The sequence below is a fragment of the Papaver somniferum genome, chromosome 2 (genome assembly GCF_003573695.1).
Source record: "Papaver somniferum cultivar HN1 chromosome 2, ASM357369v1, whole genome shotgun sequence".
Taxonomy (NCBI): Eukaryota; Viridiplantae; Streptophyta; class Magnoliopsida; order Ranunculales; family Papaveraceae; genus Papaver; species Papaver somniferum.
In genome coordinates this window covers 18,333,167-18,356,438 of record NC_039359.1, presented here as the reverse complement: position 1 = coordinate 18,356,438, position 23,272 = coordinate 18,333,167, and the positions used below count along the sequence as shown (strand labels likewise).

Genomic DNA, 23,272 nt, shown 5'->3' with positions numbered 1-23,272 from the left:
TGTGGTATGAGCCGATCCACTCTCTGTGTAAGCTAATAAAAATTTCAAGACATGATTCGGCTCATATATGTTATTTAGGGTAAGCCGAGCCATCTTATTTTCTTACAAGTTTTTGGATTTCCAAATCTCTTTGTTGTTCGAATTAGTCTTATAACTTTCAAACTTGTGTCAGGACCAATGCAGCAAAGAGGAAGAAGATGGAGGTAACACCTTCTACTTCTAAAACTCTCGATCCTAGAGGAGGAGGTAATAAAAAATTGGGAGCGGGAGGTAGAGGAGGAGTTTTAGAAGAAGAAGATGAACAAGTAAGAATTGAAAGACAAGAAGAAGGAATAGCTGAAGATGAAGAAGTTGATGATAATCAAGAAGTTCATCAAGAAACACAACCCCAAGGAAAACCCAAGAAAGACAAGAAAGGTAAGAAGGTGGCAGAACCCGAGAAAGAGAAGAACGATGATGATCGACGGATCACTGGTTTACACATTCCTGATGAAGATGACGTAATTACACCTCGATCAGATGGTTTGCCTCATGGTCTTCCGGAAGATGGAGGAAATGTGTTGATTGGTTATGCCGATTCTTGGGCGAAGAAAATTTACGAGACTCCTGATCACAACCGTGCAGTCCGAGTATTGAGACACCAGAGGGAAGCGGAATGGAGTCTTGATTAAGAGGTTCCTGAGGTGATTGCTTACGTACAACGCAGTGCTTTATGGCCTATCATCAATTATGGACATAAGGAATATGATAGTGTGTCGGCCTCTGCATTTACCGAGCGCTTTTGTCCAGAAACTTACACATTTCAATTACCTTTTGGAGAGATGGCAATCACTCCTGATGAGGCTAGTAAGATTACAGGCCTTAAAGCAAGGGGTGTAAGTGTGGATGCTGGTTTTTATGACATGAGTTGGGATGATCTATATAATTTGTACCTGCAATGCCTTGGTTGGGGTTCAATGAAAACTGAGTTGGAGTTTTGTCGATCAGTTAAAGATGTCGATACCGTTTTCATACCAGGTGGCAGAAATAAGAAAAATAAGAAGATCAAGTTGACTAACTTGAAAAGGGAGTTTGAGAACACAAAGGAAAGAGTCACACAAGGTTTGTTGATAATGGATCCCGTCAAAGTGAATCAAACCGGAACTTCCTACTTGCTTTATACTCTTGGTAGAGACATCTTTCCCGACACTACCGGAAACAAGGTAAATGCTAATTATCTCCAATTGGTAAAGAATCTTGAAACTTGTAACAAGTTTGCTTGGGGAACGGCTACGCTCGCTTACCTGCTGGACCAACTTGCCACCGCGTCTAGGTTGACAAGTACAAACATCGGAGGGAACTTCACTTTGCTCCAGGTAACTTTTGGGAGTTCAGAGTATGGTTCGGCTTATAACCATAAAATCTTTTAAGACGAAGTTTTTACTTACTTGGTTCGGCTTATAATACTTGATCCATATAAGCCGAACAGTTCTCTGAGTTTGCAAACTTTAGTCTTACTTTGATGTTTCCAAGTAAAACTTGTTTCTATCAATTCAATTCCTTTGATTTTTTAATGTGGTTCTTTGGATGTAGGTGTGGATATATGACCATTTTCCAATTTTGAACTTGGCCAAAGTATTTGAGAAAGATGTCGATTATGTTGATACTGAGCCAACTGCAGCCCGGTACGCGTACGAGGACTCCAAGAAAAGGAACAAAAAGAAGTTGGTGGCAAGTTTGAGAGAGACGTTAGACTGTCTTGGTGTTGATGATGTCACTTTTCAACCATATGAGAAGGAAGATGAAGAAGATGAAGTTGTTGAAGATGAGGATATGCCGGTAGGTATGTATCATGGGCCATTGTGGTATCCCGGTGGTTATGTTATATACGATCCTAGGCGAGTACTCCGTCAATTAGGATGCGTCCAAAAGGTTCCTTTGTTTGACGAGAAATTCAGGTTGTTACCAAAGAGTGGTAAGGGAACTAAAAGCACCACTTCATCTTGGGAACCAAAGTATGATCCTGATCCCACCATTGAGTTTTGGAATAATTTAGACAATCACACATTAGATGTGTCCAAGTTAACACCTTTACTTGATGATCCATGTGAAGAGGATCGGGATATATGGATTGGTATAACCAAATTTCTCATCCCTTCATTATCAATAAAAAAAGGCAAAAGATAGCTGATAAGGGGAAGGCGAGGCCAATCAAGATCACCAACAAGTCTACTTACGAAGATGTAGTCAAGGCTTTCAAGATTATGGTAAGAATGACTTCACTTTATACTATTTTCATATATTAGTTATGGTAAAAATGTCTTCAACCTCATGGTTATAAGTTGTTGACAAATGAAAAAATAGGTTGCCGCGGGTAGGGAGATGTTGAAAAATATGAAGGCCAAACTTGGTTGCAAAACACCAATGACCGTGGAAGAACAAAAATACCTCATCAACAAGTGGGATGCAATCATCAACAAAGGACAAGGACCCGAGGAACCCGAACAAAGGCCTACCACTAAGAGGTCTCGACAAGTTGGTGAAGGTACAAGCCAAGGTGGTGCTACCGTCCAACCCGGTAATGATGCGTCGGAAGATGAAGACCAAGGTGGAAGAAGAGGTGGTCGTGCAACTAAGAAGAGGGGTCGTGGTTAAATGCCCTTTTATGTTCACTTTTATGGTACACTTTTATGGTACACTTTTTCTTAAGTTTTAAGTACACTTTTATGGTGTTGCAAACACCTTTGCTTTTAGTTCCTGAACTTTGTTTTTAATGGTGCTGGGATTGGGTTATGGACACCTTCAATTTCATGTTTTAATGAATATCTTAACAGTTATGCGCCGAATTTATAGAGTTCGGCTTATCCTCTAATGTTAGTTATGCGCCGAATCATTTGTCCTTCAGGTTCGGCGCATTCGATAATCACCTTATGTGCCGAACTATAAACATTTACAGGTTTCGGCTTATACGATATCCTCAATATGTGCCGAACCACGAACAATATTTTAACCCAAAAATTAACAAATTCATGTTCGGCTCAGACGATAATCATATTATGTGCCGAACCTTGAACATAAGAGGTTTCGGCTGATACGATATTCTCCATATGTGCCGAACCAGTAACAATATTTCAACCCAGAAATTAGAAAATTATGTTCGGCACATACGATTTTGGATATGTAAGCCGAATTAGTAATGATTCTATTCCGGGCTATTCAGGATGTTGTTCGGCTTACTATGAAACTTTCATATAAGCCGAACTAGTGTCTAGCAAAAGGGTTGGAATTGGAAATTATAGGTTCGGCGCATGCAGTAAACAGATTCAGTAAGCCGAACCGTTCATCAATTGGTAAATTCGGCTCATAGATGTGAGCCGAACCTCAACCTGTTTCGCCGAACCATGATTCAAAAAACCTAACTTTTGATAATTGAGAGCTATAGAAGTGAGATTAAGTATAGGATATAAGTGTACATGTGTATTACAAGCATTGGGTTCCTCATCAATGTCTTCATCATCAGGATTTGGCTCATAAAAATTATCATCTTGAGTTTGTGTTTGAGCTTGAGTTTGAGTGGGTGTAAAATCATTCTCATAATCTAAGAAATCAACCATTTGGGAATCATTGGTGTAGTTGATGTGTATTTTCCTAGGTTTTTTAGATGATATATGACCCTCCTCATCCTCCATTGAATCAAGAATTAGAATTTTCTCACTTTCTCCTTCTCTTTCTCTCCTTCTTAACCAAACCAAAACTTTGATTTTTTTTCCTCAAATTTTTCATCTAAACAACTCTTATAATTCTGAAAATTATTTTAATCACTAAAAAAAATATTTAATCACTAATCAAGATTATTAACACTAATACGTAAAGGGCAGATTTGCCATTAAAAAAATTTGGGTTAAGGGGTTATCTGATTTTGCTGTTTCACAACCTTTTTTGTCTTCATTCAGTATGCCTTGGAAGATTTTGGTATGCCCAATATTATGGTTCCAAAAGAATCCTTACAATTGCAAGCCGTAAGAAAACTAAGCCCAGGGGACACAAACTCATCGAAGCCCAAGACCAGTTCCAGATACCCGGATAGCAACTGCCCATGTAAAGTAGAAGTCCAGCGAAGATGAAACCCTAATCGTTACCAAAAACTTGCCGCCACCCTTTGCACCACCATTGCAAAAACTTGCCCTGAGTATGGACGAAACCACCACCATTAATGAGTACTAAGAACTGATGATGGAAGCCTTTTCTTCTTCAGAAACCAACACCATTGTTGATTTAGAACTGAAAATGAGGACTTTACCCTGAATATCAACAGAACCAGCACAATTAATGATTATTAAGAACTGATCCATGCCTTTTCTTCATCAGAATCCAACACTATTGTTGATTTAGAACTGAAAATGGGTGAAGGGATGTGTAGTGGATGGGTGAAGGAGATCTATGAGATGGGTGGTAGAAGCAATTTTTTGATGGAGCAAGATTTTTTGATGGAGCAAGATTTTATTACAAAGAAACGTTTGAAGGAGATTTGATTTAGGTTAAAATTAAGTGGTTTTTATGTATCAATTCTGATTAATGAAGATGATTACGGGGTTTCAGAGAATATATGGACGAGGTAAAGAAGTGGTAGGTAAATGTACCACCATTCTTCGAACTAAGATGAGGTGAGATGAGACTTGGGAAAAAGAAAAGGGGATCTTCTTCAATCCAGGGAAGAAGAGAGATACAGGAGAGAGAGAAGTCAAGTATCATGACTACCTGATTCTCTACAACAACCCGGGAATTTCCAACAAACAACTAAAGACTACATTAAACTAAAACGGATGTCTTGCTCTGATCTAGTCCGATTAGACTAAATCCTAGCAAGAAAGGAACGGCGATTGGTTTTGTTTTTTCGGTAGTAGTGTTTTTAGAGAGGATCAAATGTTGCCAAGACCAAATGTTGGAGCCAAGACCAAATGTTGGAGCCAGCTCATATGAAAACAAAAATAATGATCTTATACCTTCTACCCCAAAAGCTAAAAATGTTCCGATTAGCCGTCTTGCCTCCCTTAACAAGCCAGAGATACCGGTTCTTCTGCTAGGTGCTATAGCTGCAGCTATCAATGGAGTTATATTTCCGGCTTTCGCTTTAATGCTTTCTGGAATAATTAAGACGTTCTTTGAACCTCCAAGTGAGCTTAAGAAGGATTCAAGGTTTTGGGCATTGATGTGTATTGTCCTAGGTGTTGCATCACTGATAACATCACCAGCAAGAACATATTTCTTTGCTGTGGCAGGATGCAAGTTGATAAATCGTATACGGTCCATGTGTTTTGAAAAGATTGTTCATTTGGATATTGATTGGTTTGATGAGCCTGAGCACTCCAGTGGGGCGATTGGGGCTAGGCTCTCTGCAGATGCAGCAACAGTTCGCAGTCTTGTTGGAGACGCACTAGGATTGATGGTTCAGAACATAGCTACCCTTATTGCTGGTCTGGGTATCGCTTTTGAAGCAAACTGGAAGTTGGCTTTCATAATCCTTGTTTTCATACCTTTAGTAGGAGTAAATGGATGGGTTCAGATGAAATTCATGAAAGGATTTAGTGCAGATGCAAAGGTTTGTTCTACTTCGAACATGAACACAACTGAATTAAAGTCTAAACTCTCATTTGTGGTCTAATCATCTGAAATATCATGGTTGCAGATGAAGTACGAGGAAGCAAGTCAAGTTGCTAATGATGCTGTTGGGAGTATAAGGACTGTTGCATCATTTTGTGCTGAAGAGAAGGTTATGAAATTGTATGAAAGCAAGTGCGAAGGCCCGGAGAGGGCAGGGATTAGGCAAGGGGTGATCAGTGGACTAGCTTTCGGGGTTTCATTTTTCTTGTTATTTTGTGTCTATGCGGCTAGTTTCTACATTGGTGGAAGACTAGTTGAGGATGGTCAAACAACATTCCCAAAGGTTTTTCGTGTACGTATTCTTCTGATCTTTAGTTCTTAATTTCGTTTTTTCAAGATAATTCCTCATAGTTAATCTCATATTGTTATTGTGGTCCGCAGGTATTCTTCGCTCTGATTTTTACTGGAGTTGGTGTGGCTTCATCAAGCTCAATGTCATCAGATACCACTAAAGCCAAGTCTTCAGCTGCATCAGTATTTGCAATTCTTGACCAAATCCCAAAAATAAACTCGAGCAACGACTCTGGAATGATACTAGAAGATGTAGAGGGTCGAATTGAGTTTAAACATGTCAGTTTTAAGTACCCGATAAGGCCCGATGTCCAAATATTCCGTGATATTTGCTTGTCCATCCATGCAGGAAAGGTAATTAATTCGTTTGCTTTTATAAGCTTTTAATAGTGGTTCCTTCATTCGTTCTGATGATGGTCAGTCTCATTTACCAGACAGTAGCTCTGGTTGGAGAGAGTGGAAGCGGTAAATCAACTGTGATATCATTGTTGCAACGATTTTATGATCCTGATTCTGGTCAGATTACAGTAGATGGAGTCGAAATTCAAAAGTTTCAGGTGAGATGGTTGAGGCAACAAATGGGTTTGGTAAGTCAAGAACCCGTTTTATTCAATGATACAATTCGTGCCAACATTGCATATGGTAAGGAAGGTAATGCAAAAGAGACGGAAATATTAGCAGCAGCGGAGCAAGCGAATGCTCATAAGTTCATTAGTGGGATACAACAGGTTAGAAAACTCAAACCTGCAAATGTTAAAATCATGACCAACTTTATATGTTCAGGCCTGCAATCAGTGAATAAAACAACAGAAACTCTAACTGCGTCGTAATCGATTTTGTTTTTGTGTTTGTGAAGGGGTATGATACAATAGTAGGAGAGCGAGGAGTTCAATTATCAGGTGGGCAAAAGCAAAGAGTAGCAATAGCACGAGCTATAGTGAAGCGGCCAAAGGTATTACTATTAGATGAGGCAACAAGTGCACTTGATGCAGAATCGGAACGCATAGTTCAAGATGCTTTAGACCGAGTCATGGTCAACCGCACCACAATTGTGGTGGCTCACAGGTTAACGACGATTAGAAATGCTGATGCAATAGCAGTTGTCAAAAATGGAGTTATAGCTGAGAAAGGAAATCATGATACTTTGATGAATATCAAGAATGGAGCATATGCATCTCTTGTAGCACTGCATATGAGTGCTTCATAGTGGTATTTTCAAAATACCTTCTATATCCTTTTATTTCTTATCTTAACCATTCTTTTATTCTTTTTCCCCTTTGCTTTATTTTTTGTGTTTAGAATATAGCCTAAACTTTAGCTTTCTCTCGTAAGTTTTGTCTTTAAGGGTTTTTTTTTTTTTTTTTCTTGGCGTCCTCGTATTATTGAAAGAAATGAACCATAATGTCCATAGGTTCGATAAACCATTACATCTTGTCCATAAAACATTTCATGTCCAGACATGTTTAACAGCATACCTGTTACAAAAAAATTGCTAATTTAGTTGCCCAAATTATGTTTGATCCCATAACTAAAGTAAAAGATTGAACTGGAAAATTGATATCAAATTTGGTGTTGTCGTAGAAATTTCCTCCGACTTTGTACCTTGTTCTCTTTCTTATATACTTTCCTAGCTATAAGCAACAAAAGAGTAAGTCCCGAATCACTTCTGAAAGTGATGGTGTGTCCACTCCATTCTGCGGCCATTTGAAAGCTGCCTCCATTCCTTCCTTTTTAGTTTCTCTCTGGTTGTAGCTGTGGAATGTAACTCTCTTGCTTCTTTGATATGCCTTGTATAATCACATAATGTCATCCCAATTCCAAAATTAGCATTAAAATTCGTCATTGTTAGTGCTATATTAATCTTTATATCTTGTGTTCCTGTTTGTTCTTCCATCTATTGAGTTTTCACTTTCAGGGTTTCATCTTTGAGGGGATAATAGAACAGAGATTGCGTTATGATGTAATCACCTTTGTTCACTCCTAAGTAATTGTTTAAGTATTTTACAATTTATTAGCTATAGTGACATTGGTCTGGCCTTCCTTATTAAAAGTTATGTTACATCTCGCTTTCCAATATGCCATATAATAACACTACAAAGCACCTGCTAATCTAATCCATACCCACCTCCGTTCATGAAAGGAGTTTGTGCCATTAGTAATAAACTTCATGTCAAAAGTAAAGTGCATCCAAATATGAGTAGCAAAGTTACATTCCAGAAATTAATGGGATAAAGTATCATGACCGTTCTAATTACAAAGATTACAAGTGGTGTTTATATTTGGAATAATAGTTGCGACTCTCATAATATTAGGAAGTATAGAGTGAGCAACTTTCTATATGAAGATTTTCACCATTGGAGTAATTTTCACGCTCCAAATTTTGTTCCAGATTTGATTTGTGTTACTTGTATAGCTAATGTGATCATAAAGAGATTTCACCAAAAAGGAACCTGTTTTACTTAGGTTCTAACGAGGAGCATCCACTATGTCCACATTGGGAATGTTGATTTCCTTAATCTTTTCAAAAGTACATCTGTCAAAACATTTAATAAGCTTGTCTACATCTCACATCTTCATAGGAGTAAATAGATCACTAACTTTTGTAAGGTTTTCAGTTTCCAAAATAGGTTTATGATATGATAGTTTGATGTCTAGGATCCAAAAATCTTCTCATATGTTAATGTTTGTTCCGCTGCTAATCTCCTAGAAATATTTTACTTTTTATTTGGTTAACACCTGTTAGTAAACCTTCCCAAATCCAAGTATCGATCATTTCTGTTTACTTTCAAAGTTTACCCGAAGCCAAACCAAAATCTTTAAACAGTTTTACCAAGTTATGACAAGTTTTTTCATTTATCTACAAAACAGTAAACAATCGTCAACGAAAAGTAACTGGTTATTTGAATTTGCTTGATGAACAATCTTGATACCTTTTATCAAACGTTTGCTCTCGACATGCGTAACTATTCTGGAGAGAGCCTCCATACAAAACAAGTAGGGGGAGATTGGGTCCCCCTTCCTTAAACCCCTTGAAGGTTTGAAAAATTCAGTGATAGACCCATTGATGAGAACAAGTAACATAGTTGTTGAGATGCACTGGTGCACAAGGTTACACCATTTCTCATTGAATCCAAATTTAGTCATAATTTGTACGTATCAAGAAGTTCCATTCCACTCTGTCGAATACCTTCGACATATTGATTTTTAACCCCATAAAACCTGTTTTATTTAATAAGGGTTTTTCATATTATGAATTATTTCATGTGTTATCATAACGTTTCCAGATATCTTCATTCCAGGAATGAAGCCGGATTAATAAATAATTTTAGCTAGAAGACTTTTCATTCCTCCTGCCATAAGTTTTGAGATTACTTTATAAGTTATAATAGCCAAAGTTATTGGCATAAACTCCATTGGAGTGATAACGTTCAGAGTTTTCGGGATTAACGATATGAAAGATATTCTTCTCCTTAGAAACGTTTCAATAAATGAAAAAGGTTTGGATCATTTTGAAAAAGTAAGATGTACTGAATTCCAAATTTTGTTGGAAAAAATTCAGTGGGAATATATCGTTGCCACAAGGGATCGATCTTGGAGCAGATCTGTGCCACAAGTGATCGGTCCTCTCCATGGATCGTTCATACTAATAGGAATAGTTCTGAGATCGACCGTGAATCCTTTTTCAATTGCGAAACAAGTTTCACAAGTCTATTTCCTTTAATTATGTTTCTAAAATTTCTTTCAAACATAATTACCAAGTTATTGATTCATCCGCAAGTTCGACACACTAAATAATAACAAGTTACCAATTAGTGCAATATAGAGAACAAGAAGTCCATAGATAAAATATAATCATAACTCCTTATAATCAAGTTGTATAAGAAACTTTTCTTCGCTGTCTGACTCGGGTGAATTAAGTTTTGCGAATCGGTCAAACTCAGGTGATTGAATCAGACATTTAATTCTCAATAAATTTCATCGATTTCAGAGAATTCTTCATTAAATTCAAGGGGTTTTTAAGTAGATTTAATGATTGGTGATACAATAAATGCTGATTTTGATCGTTAAGTGATAAAATATATGTCGGAAACTACCGAAAATCGATTGGAAACAAAATCTGTTTCTGGATCAAAATTAAAAAATTATGGATCTTCTTTTAGGGTCGCTTCAATGGATACCTCGAGTCTTCTTGAGTGTGGTTAACATGGAAATTATCCACCACGTTTCATTTCTGATGATATTATTGATGAGAGTTTGGAGGAATGGAGATTTAGCTTGATTGGAGATTGGACTTCGTCAAATTGAAGCTGGATGTTGCAGAATCGGCTTTAAGGATACAATGGTCTATAAAAGGTACAGTTCAACTCATCCATTTAGGTAAAGGTTTTTCATAATCAAATTAGATAATGAAGATGATAGAAAACTTATCTGGGAAGGATATTGGACTGTTGAGTCATAAATTCTGAAACGCTGTGGGAGCCTAAATTTAATCTTGATACTCAAAAGTCTTCTTCAACTTTTATTTGAGCATAATTTCCTGGTTTGAGTATTAAATATTGGAAGGAAAACATTATTTTGCATATTGGTAAAGCAATGGGTAGACCAATTAAGGTTGATGAAACAACATAAAAAAGGAGATTGGTTATTATGCAAGTGTGTCAGTTGAAATTGATTTAGCAAAGGCTGTTGCTAATAAAGTTTAGATGGAATCTAAATATGGTGGGTTTGAGCAAGCTGTTCAGTTTCCTAAACTACCAAAAATTCTTTGACCATTAATTGTAAGGTTGTGGGTCATTTAGTTGCATAATGTAGGACTAAAAAGAAAGAACAACACCAACAAGAGGAAGTACCCTTTGTTCCTAAAGAAGTTACAAAAATTTTGAGGAGAGTTAATTTTAAGAATAAATCTGGTGGTTTTGATATTTGTTTCAATCCCTCTTATAAAGCTCAAATGATGGATAGTAATGACGAAGTAGTGGATTGTAATACCTCTAATCCAAAATGAAAGAATGGGTTCATCTCCAATAAATAGGGTGATTAGTTATAGTAAGTTTCAAGATTTACAGAATATGAATGATGATATTTCGAATTCACCTATTGATACGATACTTCGAATTCACCTATTGATTTCCAACATTGTCTATGTAAAAAGTTTTAAAAGCAATCTAGTGCACCTTATACTAATAAAATGATAAATATGATACCTCCACTTGGGTAAGGGGGTACAGTGATACAAGAACTCCATACTAAGCAGAATTTTGGTAAAAGTATGAGTATCATTATCACCAGGAAGCAGACGGCAAGTTTATAGCAGCAGATAATAGCAAAACGAAAATCTGATAAGAGACAATTCTTCTCAATCTCAAACTTCTAAATGAAAATTTTATTTTGAAATGTCAGAGGCCTAAGGAGACTAAATAGCAAAGACAAACTAAAAAGTTTAGTTCATTATTTTTGTCATTATTTAATAATTCTTGCAAGACCAAAAGTGAGATATTCTACAGAGTTTATAAAAAAATTGAAGTTGTCTGGAATACACTATGAAACTATTCATAAATCTAGTAATGAGAATAAATGACATATTTGGATGATGTAGAGTGCTTCAATAAAACCTCCAATAATAATCTCAAATACAAGACAAGAAATAACAGTGGAAATGGTGATACTTTAATAATTGGAGTGCATGCTGCTTCTATGACAGTAAATAGAAGAGAAATATGGATGGAAGTGGTAGAATTAAGTAAGTTGAATAAATCTTGGTCAATGATTGGTGATTTTAACACGATTACTAGTTTGGATGAAAAAATGGGTGGTTTAAAACCTTTGAGGATATCAATGCTTAAATTTTACAGATTGTTTAAATGGGTGTGGTTTAATTCAAGCATCAAAAGTTGGTTTAGAATTTTCATGGTGTAACAACAGAGCTGGGAGAAAAAGGATTATCTGCAATCTTGACATGGCATTGTTTAATGATAAATGGTTGGATATTATCAAAGTTTGGGGGTACAAAGTAGTAGTAAGAGGTGTGTCATATCATGGAGTTTTTATGGAGAAAATGCTGATATTCCAAGGCTAAGAATGTTCCATTCAGAGCTTTGAAGGTGTGGAAAAGTCATGCTACTTTTTAGCAAATATTTAAAGACTCTTGGAATTCAGATATAGAGTGAAATTATGGTTTTATCTTTATGAGCAAATTAAAAAGACTCAAAAGGGATATTCAGAAATTGAGTTGTACTATTTTTGGGGATGTGATAAACAAACTGAAACAAGCAGAGGAATCTGTAATGGAGGCTTCCTTATTGTAAGACAGAAATCCTATGGATCTAGCTAACTCTCTTGAATTGCTTAGTGGACATCAAGAGGAGTTTAAGATATATTATTGGAACTGAGAAATAACTTTCTTTAATTGCTTAGTGACATCAAGAGGAGTTTAAGATATATTATTGGAACTGAAAAAGCGGGGGTCTAACAACCACACCCAATATTTCATTTAGGAAATATGTATGGACTAACTCCAATATATTCCCAAGAGAATCAAATAGATAGTCAAACTCAATCAAGGAAAATACCTCCAAGAGTTATATCTCTGTTTCTCAATGTAATCAGCAAATTAAACAGATAGAGATCCACAAACTTGATTATTATGAGAAACAACTTGAACGGTATCAAAAACCAATGTTCAAGTGTCATTCAATTTATATCAATAACCAAAGGTTGGATTATCTAATTAATTGAACTAAACACAACCTGTGATATTTCAATTATATAGAAAATATAATGCGAAAAAGAAATAACACAGACACCGGAAATTTTGTTAACGAGGAAACCGCAAATGCAGAAAAACCTCGGGACCTAGTCCAGATTTGAACACCACACTGTATTAAGCTGCTACAGACTCTAGCCTACTACAATTTAAATTTGTACTAGAATGTAGTTGATCCCTAACCAATCTCACACTGATTAAGGTACAATCGCGTTCCTTACGCCTATGAATCCCAGCAGGACTCTATGCACTTGATTCCCTTTGATGATCTCACCCACAATTAAGAGTTGCTACGACCCAAAGTCGAAGACTTGATAAAAAAATCTGTCCCACACAGAAAAGTTTATTGAATAGATAAATCTGTCTCCCGCATAAATACCTACGAGTTTTTGTTCCGTCTTTTGATAAATCAAGGTGAACATGAACCAATTGATACACCTGACTTATATTCCCAAAGAACATCCTAGTAATATCAATCACCTCACAATTATCTTAACCGTATGGTAGCGGAACAAGATATTATGGAATTACAAAGAATGAGACGAAGAGCTTTGTGATTACTTTTTATCTTACCCATCAGAGATTAAATTTCGAGCAAATCTTAGAGAAGATAGTACTCAATACGATAGAACAAAGTAAGAACAGAACATGCAACTGCAGAGAAAAATAGTTGGGTCTGGCTTCAGAATCCCAATGAATTCTTTAAGTCATTAACCTATAACGGTCTTAGAAAAACCTAGGTTAAAGGAGAATCAACTCTAGTTGCAATTAGTATCACACATGAGGTGTGGGAATTAAGTATCCTAGTTTCTAGAGTACTCCCTTATATAGTATTCAAATCAGGATTTGCAATCAATATTACCTTGGTAAAAAAGCATTCAATATTCACTGTTAGATGAAAACCTGATTAGATTCAAGCTAATAACTTTCAACCGTTAGACTGTCTTAGCTTGTTACACACAAATGAAATGTACCTATATTTAGATATGGGTAATCGTACCTAAACGTGTACACTTAGTTGGCTCAATAATAGTTAACCGACTTTATCCAAATGAACACTTCATATCAACCTTGTTCATCTTAATCACAACTAATTCAAATGACTGAAATGAAACTAGTTATAGAGTTGTTCAATTGAAGCAAAATCGATTTTAATTCACACGAATCAATTCATGAACATTACAGTCACGGTTTGCAAAGATTTCATTCCTTATTATATAAATGTATTTGTTCACGAAAAACCGATTTTAGAACTTAACTCACTCAGGTAAGCAAACAGGTATGCATACGTAGAGTTCCCGGACCTGGTCTGTTCGCCAGTATGCAAACGGGTACGCATATTGTCGTTCACGACCGAACTCAGTTGAAATCAGTACTCATACGGGTATGCATACTATGGTTCCCGGACTTCAACTGTTGAATTAGTACACATACGGGTATGCATACTAAATTCCCGGACTTGGAATATACCTGCAACAGTTAGCATACAAGTATGCATACTGTGTTATATCCAATCATGGTTAATTATTCTAAACTCCCATTTTAATCATTGAAACATTCTTAGAAGACGCAAATATAGTTGTCTCACACAAACTATTAGCATCAAAGTAATTTTCAAGTGATCAAATGATCAATAAGAAACATTCGGAGTCTACATCAAATGACTGTCTCACACAAATCATGTAAGATATTACCAGGCGATTTTCACACGATCATCTTTTGACTTTCGTCAAGAATAAAAGATGAACTTGGTTAAAGCGAAAGCTTACCAACACATATTTCGATATATATGTAAGCGAGTTAAACTCAGCTCGAAATATCAGATGTGTATAAAGTAAAGTTTATATAGCTATACGACTTTTTTCTCAATAGGATATACTTCTAAGTGATAGATGAGTTCAAGTCTCCACATACCTTTTGTTGATGAAGTTCCACAAGCTCCCCTTAGTAGTTCTTCGTGTTCAATTGATGAATGGCGTGAAGTCTAAAGCTCAACTACACATTTTATCATAATCCGAGACATAGCTATAAGCAGACTAGAAATCAAGACTTATAATCTTGGCAATTAAAATTGACAAACAAGCTTGAGATATCAACGCTTGCGAGTTCGACCGAGCAATGCTCTAACAATCTCCCCCTTTGTCAATTTTTGTGATAAAACTATCAATACATATGAATTACAAAATAAATAAACTTTGTAGCTTCTCATCCAAATGCTTGATTTCCTTGGTTCTTCTACATTACTCGAAATCTTCGTCACTTCCAAGTACTCCAGTGATTCTGAACGTGTTCAACTCAGCATCATAGTTATTGAAGATCCGTAGCCATAACAATAAGAAAAAAGTTGTTCTCAATCATTATATACAGTGTCATAGTATTATTACACAACGTTAAAGTTCAATTATATCACAACTTTGACAATAATACTATGGTGATATGTATCACTCCCCCTTAGTCAATACTTCATCTCACAATGAAACCCACCCCCCTATATAATGATTTGTAAACCATATGTATTTGTAGTGTGAAGTACACAATAATTCTCCCCTTTTTTGTCAATATAAATTGGGAAAAGTACGAAAACTAACGGGATCATAATGAAATTCTCATAGAGATACTTCATGACTAAAAGATAACATATCGACCTTGTTTCGATGATTTCACATAGTCGAAACTTAGTGTATTCATGAAGGAGTTTATAAATATACAAGATAACTCCTACAATATTCCACAACCACACTCCCCACAAAGATTTGGAAATTAAGCACAAGTTCAATTAAGAACTCTCCCCCATAAAATGTCATTCTCGAAAGAACAATAGGAGCGACCTTACTTTACAAGAAAAGAAGGATTTCTTTGGACATTAACAAATTACATGAAAAATGAATTTGTATCTAGAAAACTCAATTAAATTAACCACAAGAGAGCCTCAATGATTAATTTCTTCGGAAATTCCCAACATAAGAAAACTTACGGAGCCATACAGTATTTTCACATAGAAGTGGATCATGGAAAGATCAATACTGCGGAAGATTCAAAGACTCATTCTATTTTTCATAAATATTTGCATAATGATACAATAGACTTAATCTTTGACATCAAAAGTTCATTCTATTTTCCATCAATATTTGCATAATGAAATAATAGACTTGACTTTTGACATATATGGGACAGTCATAGTTCACGAACGCAAACACACATATCCTATAACATTTTTTGCAATATATAAAACCAATAAAGATTAATACTGAAAAATCATCTTCCAAATAAACTTTAGAATTTAAATAAATAAATCTAAAAATATTGAAAGATGAAAATCGTTGGCAATAGCTATGTGTAGTCACAATAATTCCTATTCCAAACCCTAGTTATCCTTCTTAAAACACAAGAATAAATTCTCATAAGAAGTTTCCTAAACATTAAGACCTCTGAAAAATTATTTATCGTTCCCGAACTCCTTGTCGTCAACAACCATTGGAACATAAGGTTCGTGAAGAAATGAGTCAATTCCAACAAACCTTCTTGACTGATGCCGAACCATGGCCATCTAAATTTCAAGAGTCTTTAAAACAATAGTTTTTATTTGTTGAATCTCCTTCCTTGTTTCCTTCAACTCTTCAAGAACAACAGAAAACTTCTGAAGATTTGAGGGGATAACCCTTGGTTTATTCATATTCTTCCTTTTCCTTTTCAAAGTTGTAGAGGAATGAGATTTATCTTTTTTCTTCATGATTGAAGGCTTAAAAATCACATTAACATCTTTTTTATCAGTAGACATGATGCTTGGAGTCTCCATTCCAAATATGGGATTGTGAGAATACACAAAACAGACTCTACAAGCAGTCGTGTAATAAAAAGAGTTTTCAAGGAAAGAAAAAGGAATGTAGGGTTACAGAACCTTTATACAAGTAAAAGGATCTAGAAAAGGCTGAATTGTCGAATTTAACCCCCTTTCAATAATCAAAAGGGGAAATCCTTTTCAATACCAAATTATGATATGAAAAGATTAACAGAATTCCAGAAAAACAAAAGAAAATAAAACAAAAGTTTTTTTTTCTTAAAGCCTGATTTGTGATCCACTCTTGTCTCTTTGACCAGGCATATGAGACAAGATGCACCTTCAACACGATCAAGCTGTGTTGGGGTGAAAAATAATTTGTCTGCCATATGATTCTTGTATGGAATTCCTAATATTCTTTTTCACAGAATGTTTAGACCTTGTTCTTTTTCAGAGAAGTCTAATCAATTCTTTAAAAATTAACTTTTTTGGAGAAGAATTGAGTTTACTTACCTCAGATAGATTAGACTTCTGAACAAGTTTGAGATTGTTTGCTAATCGATTTGCTCTCGGTTGAAGTTTATTGACATATTTTATTTTATGTTTGTACTTGTAACACTTAGAGAGTTGATGACCCTTAAAAGTACAATAAGAACATATTAATGTGGAGGAAGGTTCAGACACCATAGATGAGCATGCTGCTAAACAAATTGTGGTACCTGAAACATGTGAAATAGAATTTTCAATAGACATGGAAAGATCAATTTTATCCCCCATAGTGGTTGACGAAGTTTTCCAGGAAGAATATCAAGATTGATGTACGTATTGCTATAATTATCAAAATTAATATTTTCGCCAAGGAGTGCAACACTTGACTTTTCATCTTCATCTGAATCATAGTGATCAGACATCTCATCAAGAGTTGCAGCAGCAAGACCTTTATTCCCAGTGTATTTTCTACGATTTGGATACTTATTAGAAAAATGACCAAAACCTTTACACTTGAAGCATTGTGGCATATCCTCATCATCAGTATCAACATTGTCCCTTTTTTTAGGAGGAGCACGGTCATGAGAGATAACTGATGACCTGGTTTTATCTCTGATGAACCATTTATTTCTCTTCAAAAGAATATCTCTAAACTGTCTTATGATTAATGAAACCGAGTTGTCAAGATCTTCATCTGATGAATCAGTCTCAATAGGATCAACAACAGAGTTGCCAACACTTTTACTTTTGTCAAGCAATTTAGTGTTCTTTTGTGCTTTGAAAGAAATATCCTTCGCAGATTTGGATGTATGCTCATGATCAAAGATCTTTAACTTCCCAACAAGATTATTTGTGGATAAAGTATTAAGGTTATTTCCTTCAACGATGGCATGCTTCTTAGAATCGTATTTGGATGGCAACGATATGAATTTTTTTATCACAATGTCCTTTTCAGGAATAGTCTTACCCAATGCAAAAGATGCATTAACAATTTCAGACACTTTGTGATTAAACTCATCAAATGAATCTTCATCAGCCATACGAAGGTTTTCCCAATCAGAATTTAGGTTTTGAAGCCTAGTTCTTTCTCAGGGGAATTTTCCTTCTAATACAATTTCTAAGATATCCCAGGCTTCTTTAGACTTAGTGCACGTAGTCACATGGTGCTGAAGATCTGGGGTAATGGCATGGATGATAGCATTTAATCCATCAGAATTTTTCTTTGCAGGAAGAATCTCGGCAGCATCATATGCACCAATATCCTTTGGAATAGTTACATCGGATTTTCCAGCAAACGGGGGATCATAGCCATTAACTATACGAACCCATGATTGAAAATCACGCGCTTGAATAAAGGCACGCATAACAATTTTCCACCATAAGTAATTCGAGCCATCGAAAACTGGTGGTACGTTTATTGAGATAATGTTTCTGTCCATAAAGACAGATTGCTACAAACACAGAATTATGAGGTCTTAAACGTGTTTGCATGTTATGATACCAATTGAAAATGTGGGGGTCTAACAACCACACCCAATATTTCGTTTAGGCAATCTGTATGGACTAACTCCAATATATTCCAAGAGAACCAACTAGACAGTCAGACTATATGAAGGAAATATATCCATGAGTTATATCTCTGTTTCTCAATGTAATTAGAAAATTAAACATATAGAAATCCCAGAGCCTGATTATTATGAGAAACAACTTGAACGGTACCTAAGACCAATATTCAAGTGGCAATCAATTTATATCAACAACGAAAGGTTGGATTACCTAATTGATTGAACTACACACAACCTGTGATGCTTCAATTATATAGAAAATATAATGCGGATAAGAAATAACACAGGCACCATAAATTTTTTTAACGAGGAAACCGCAAATGCAGAAAAACCCCGGGACCTAGTCCAGATTTGAACACCATACTGTATTAAGCCGCTACAGACTCTAGCCTACTACAAGTTAACTTCAGACTGGAATGTAGTTGACCGCTAACCAATCTCACACTGGTTAAGGTACAGTCGCTTTCCTTACGCCTCTGAATCCTAGCAGGACTCTATGCACTTGATTCCCTTAGCTGATGTCACTCACAACTAAGAGTTGCTACGACCCAAAGTCGAAAACTTGATAAACAAATTTGTCTCACACAGAAAATTATATTGAATAAATAAATTTGTCTCCCGCAGAAATACCTACGATTTTTTGTTCCGTATTTTGATAAATCAAGGTGAACAGGAACCAATTGGTACACCAGACTTATATTCCCGAAGAAAAGCCTAGTAATATCAATAACCTTACAATAATCTTAAATGTATGATAGCGGAACAAGATATTGTGGAATCACAAAGAATGAGACGAAGAGCATTATGATTATTTTTTATCTTACCTGTCGGAAATTGAATCTCGAGAAAATCTTAGAGAAGATAATACTCAATATGATAGAACAAAGTAAGACCAAAACACGCAACTACAGAGAAAATAGTTGGGTCTGGCTTCAGAATCCCAATGAAGTCTTTAAGTCGTTAACCTATAATAGTTTTATAAAAACCTAGGTTAAAGGAGAATCAACTCTAGTCAAAACTAGTATCACACAGGAGGTGTGGGGATTAGGTTTCCCAGTTGCTAGAGTTCTCCCTTATATAGTCTTCAAATCAGGGTTTGCAGTCAATGTTACCTTGGTAACAAAGCATTCAATATTCACCGTTAGATGAAAACCTGATTAGATTCAAGCTAATATATTTAAACCGTTACATTGTCTTAGCTTGTTACACACAAATGAAATGTACCTATATTTGGATATGGGTAATTGTACCTAAACGTATACACTTAGTTGGCTCAACAATAGTTAACCGAAGTTAGCCATATGAACATTTTCACATCAACCTTGTTCATCTTAATCACAACTAATTCAAATGACTCAAATGAAACTAGTTATAGAGTTATTCAATTGTATATATTCTCATAAAAGTATACAAGAGACAATTAAAGCAAAATTGATTTTGATTCATTCGAATCAATTCATGAACATTATATCCACGGTTTGCAAAGATTGTATTTTTTTTATTATATGAATGTATTTTTTCACCAAAAATTGATTTTTAGAATTTAACCCACTCAGGTATGCAGACACGTACGCATACCTAGAGTTCCCGGACCTAGTCTTTTCGCCAGTATGCAAACGGGTACGCATACTGTCGTTCACGACGGAACTTAGTTGAAATCTGTATACATACGGGTATGCATACTATGGCTCCCTGACTTCAACTGTTGAATCAGTATGCATACGGGTATGCATACTAAATTCCCGGACTTGGAATATACCTGCAACAGTTAGCATACAAGTACGCATACTGTGTTATAACCAGTCATGGTTAATTGTTCTAAACTCTCATTTTAATCATTGAAACATTCTTAGAAGACGAGAATAGCTGTCTCACACAAACTATTAGATTCAAAGAAATTTTCAAGTGATCAAATGATCAATACGAAACATTCCGAGTCTACATCAAATGATTATCTCACACAAATCATGCAATATGTTACCAGGAGATTTTCACATGATCATATTTTGACTTTCGTCAAGAATAAAAGATGAACTTGGTTAAAGAGAAAGCTTACCAACACATATTTCGAGAAATATGCAAGCGTGTTAAACTCAACTCGAAATATCAGATATGTGTGTAAAGTAAAGTCTATATAGCTGTACGACTTTTGTTTCAATAGGAGATAGAATAGAAATAGACTTCTGAGTGATAGATGAGTTCAAGTATCCACATACCTTTTGTTGATGAAGTTCCATAAGCTCCCTTTAGTAGTTCATCGTCTTCAATCGATGAATTTCGTGAAGTCTAAAGCTCAACTACACATTCTATCCTAATCCGAGACATAACTATAAGTAGACTAGAAATCAAGACTTATAGTTTTGGCAACTAAACTTTACAAACAAGCTTAAGATAGAAACACTTGCGAGTTCAACCGAGCAGTACTCTAACATGAACAATAAAAATCTAAAGTAAAATGGCTAAAATAAGGTACTTCAAATACAAGATTTTTCCATGTGAACCTTAAAATCAGACAAGCTCAAAATACAGTTGTGGATTTGGAAAAAACTGATGGAGGTATTGTGTCAGAACAAGAGGAGATATATGAAGTTTTAATCAAGCATTTTTAAGATAAGTTTAAAGTTTAGGAAGTCAATTTTGCTTCAAACATTTTCAATGATATATCCTAAAGTAGTGAATGAAGAAGATAATCATTTTTTGAATTAGAACCTGATAATGCTCTTGGCCCAGATAGCTTTGCTGGATGGTTCTATAGAATGGCTTGGGAGATTATTGGAGTGGATCTTACAAAAGCAGTTTAGTTTTGCTGGAGCAGAGGGTTCATTCCAAATGGGTTACATTCAAATTTCTTATTACTCCTCCCACAGGTATAGAATGCCAAAAGAGCTAATCAATTCAGACCAATTGATTTAATGGACTTTTGTTTTAAAGTTTTCATCAAAATTATAACCTCCATACTGACTCAGATAATCCAGAAAGTAGTATATACACAACATGGTGCATTTATAAAAGCTAGAAATATCCAAGAGAAGATTGTGCATGCTTCTAAGTTAGTAAGTTATCTGGAGACTCCAAGGAGGTGGAAATTTGGTCTTGAAACTTGATATTACACAAGCATATGATTCACTAAGTTGGGACTTCTTGTTTCAAGTTATGAGAAGTTTTGTATTTTCAAAGAAAGGTATCCAATGGTTACATATACTTCTTAAGTCTACTAAAATTCCATTTCATTTAAATGGGGGTCATGTTGGTTACTTTTAAGTAGGCAGAGGATTAAGGCAAGGTGATCCATTATATCCTCTCCTTTTTGTTATAGCTGAAGATATTTTAAGCAGAACTCTGTCCAGAATGGTTCAAGAGGAGAAATTAGATCAAATGATTAAAAGGAATGATGTTCAACCTTCACACATATTTTTTGCAGATGATATCTTGTTGTTATGTAATGCTGATAAGACGAATGTCAGAAAACTTTTAAATATTATCAAAGATTATCAGTCTTCTTTTGGATAGGTTTAGTCTTGAGAAAAGAAAATGTTTCATTGGGGGTACAAGTGAGACAAGAAAGAGTCAAATTGCAGAAGAATGAAATATGCCTCTATCAACTTTTCCTGATAAATAATTGGGTGTCATTTTGTAACCTGAAGTATCAAGACATGTCATGTTTGGTGTATTGTGGAGATGTTGTAGGAAAGATTATTTGAATAGAAAGGTAAATTACTATCTTTCCAAGAAAGATTGATATCAGTGAAATTTGTATTATTCAGTATATCTATATATAATATTATGGATGTGTACAAATGGCCAAAAAAAGTTATCAAGGAGTATGAGAAAATCATCAGAAACTTCTTATGGTCTGGAGATCCTACTACAAGAAAAATGATTACATTGAAATGGGATTATATTTCTTCACCAATAGAAGAAGGAAATTTTGGTTTGAGAAGATTAAAGATAATAATAAAGCTTTGATTATGAAGTTATACTGGAAAATTCTAAATGGAGAAGATGAAATGGCCAGATATTTTCAAACAAAGTTTTAACATAAAAAAGGTGATTGGATTGAATACTATAAAAAAATTCTTATGTTTGGGCAGGTTTGATGTGGATTGCAGATGAGGTTCATCAAAATTCTAGATGGATAGTTGGATATGGATCAAAGATATTTGTATGGAAAGATAAACGGGTGAAAGAAAATGCTCGTATAGAGTTATATCCAGAAAATGTTTTTCTTAATCAGTTTCTAGATATGAAATTGTTGATTTATTATTAGAAGGAGAATGAGTGATTCCAGATGAACTTCTTGAAATGATTGAAGCCAATGAGCTATCAATGGTTGATAATAATGGAGATATAAGAATATGGTATGGCACAACAACTGGAGAATTCTATGTGGATTCAACATCGGAATGCACTAGGAAAAAAATACCAAAAACTACTTAAATGGACTAAAGAGGTGTGGAACTATTCAGTTCATCCTAGTGTCTCTAGTAATGTGTGGAATATAGTGAGGGTATATGCTATACAAATGATAATATGAAAAAGAGAAACTTTAATTTGGCTTCAAGATGTTCTTTCTGCAAAAATTCAGAAGAAACTTTGGATCACATTCTATGGAACTGTAATTACAGTGAGATTATCTGAAAGTGGTTGGGAGATACGTTATGTTTTATCAATCCTAGATCCTTTGATGATGTATTTAGCTTAGATAAGAGCAAGAGTCCAACAGTGAATGAACTATGGAGGAATGCT

General features: G+C 35.2%; 1 protein-coding gene across 1 annotated transcript; it reads left to right on the top strand.

Moving 5' to 3' along the window:
• The first annotated feature begins 5,040 nt into the window (after positions 1-5,040).
• On the top strand, positions 5,041-7,199 carry LOC113347062 (ABC transporter B family member 21-like). The gene is made up of 5 exons (XM_026590648.1): positions 5,041-5,578; positions 5,666-5,932; positions 6,022-6,285; positions 6,366-6,659; positions 6,788-7,199. The coding sequence occupies exons 1-5, from the start codon at positions 5,114-5,116 to the stop codon at positions 7,136-7,138; spliced, it is 1,641 nt and encodes a 546-aa protein (XP_026446433.1). The 5' UTR covers positions 5,041-5,113; the 3' UTR covers positions 7,139-7,199.
• Positions 7,200-23,272: the final 16,073 nt, after the last annotated feature.

What these genes read in the sequence shown, in the direction of transcription:
- LOC113347062 (XM_026590648.1), top strand. Translation starts at nt 5,114, where the DNA reads ATGCTTTCTGGAATAATTAAGACGTTCTTTGAACCTCCAAGTGAGCTT. An exon ending in CATTCCCAAAGGTTTTTCGT is followed by an intron (nt 5,933 to 6,021) that starts GTACGTATTCTT and finishes TGTGGTCCGCAG; the next exon opens with GTATTCTTCGCTCTGATTTT. An exon ending in TGTCCATCCATGCAGGAAAG is followed by an intron (nt 6,286 to 6,365) that starts GTAATTAATTCG and finishes CTCATTTACCAG; the next exon opens with ACAGTAGCTCTGGTTGGAGA.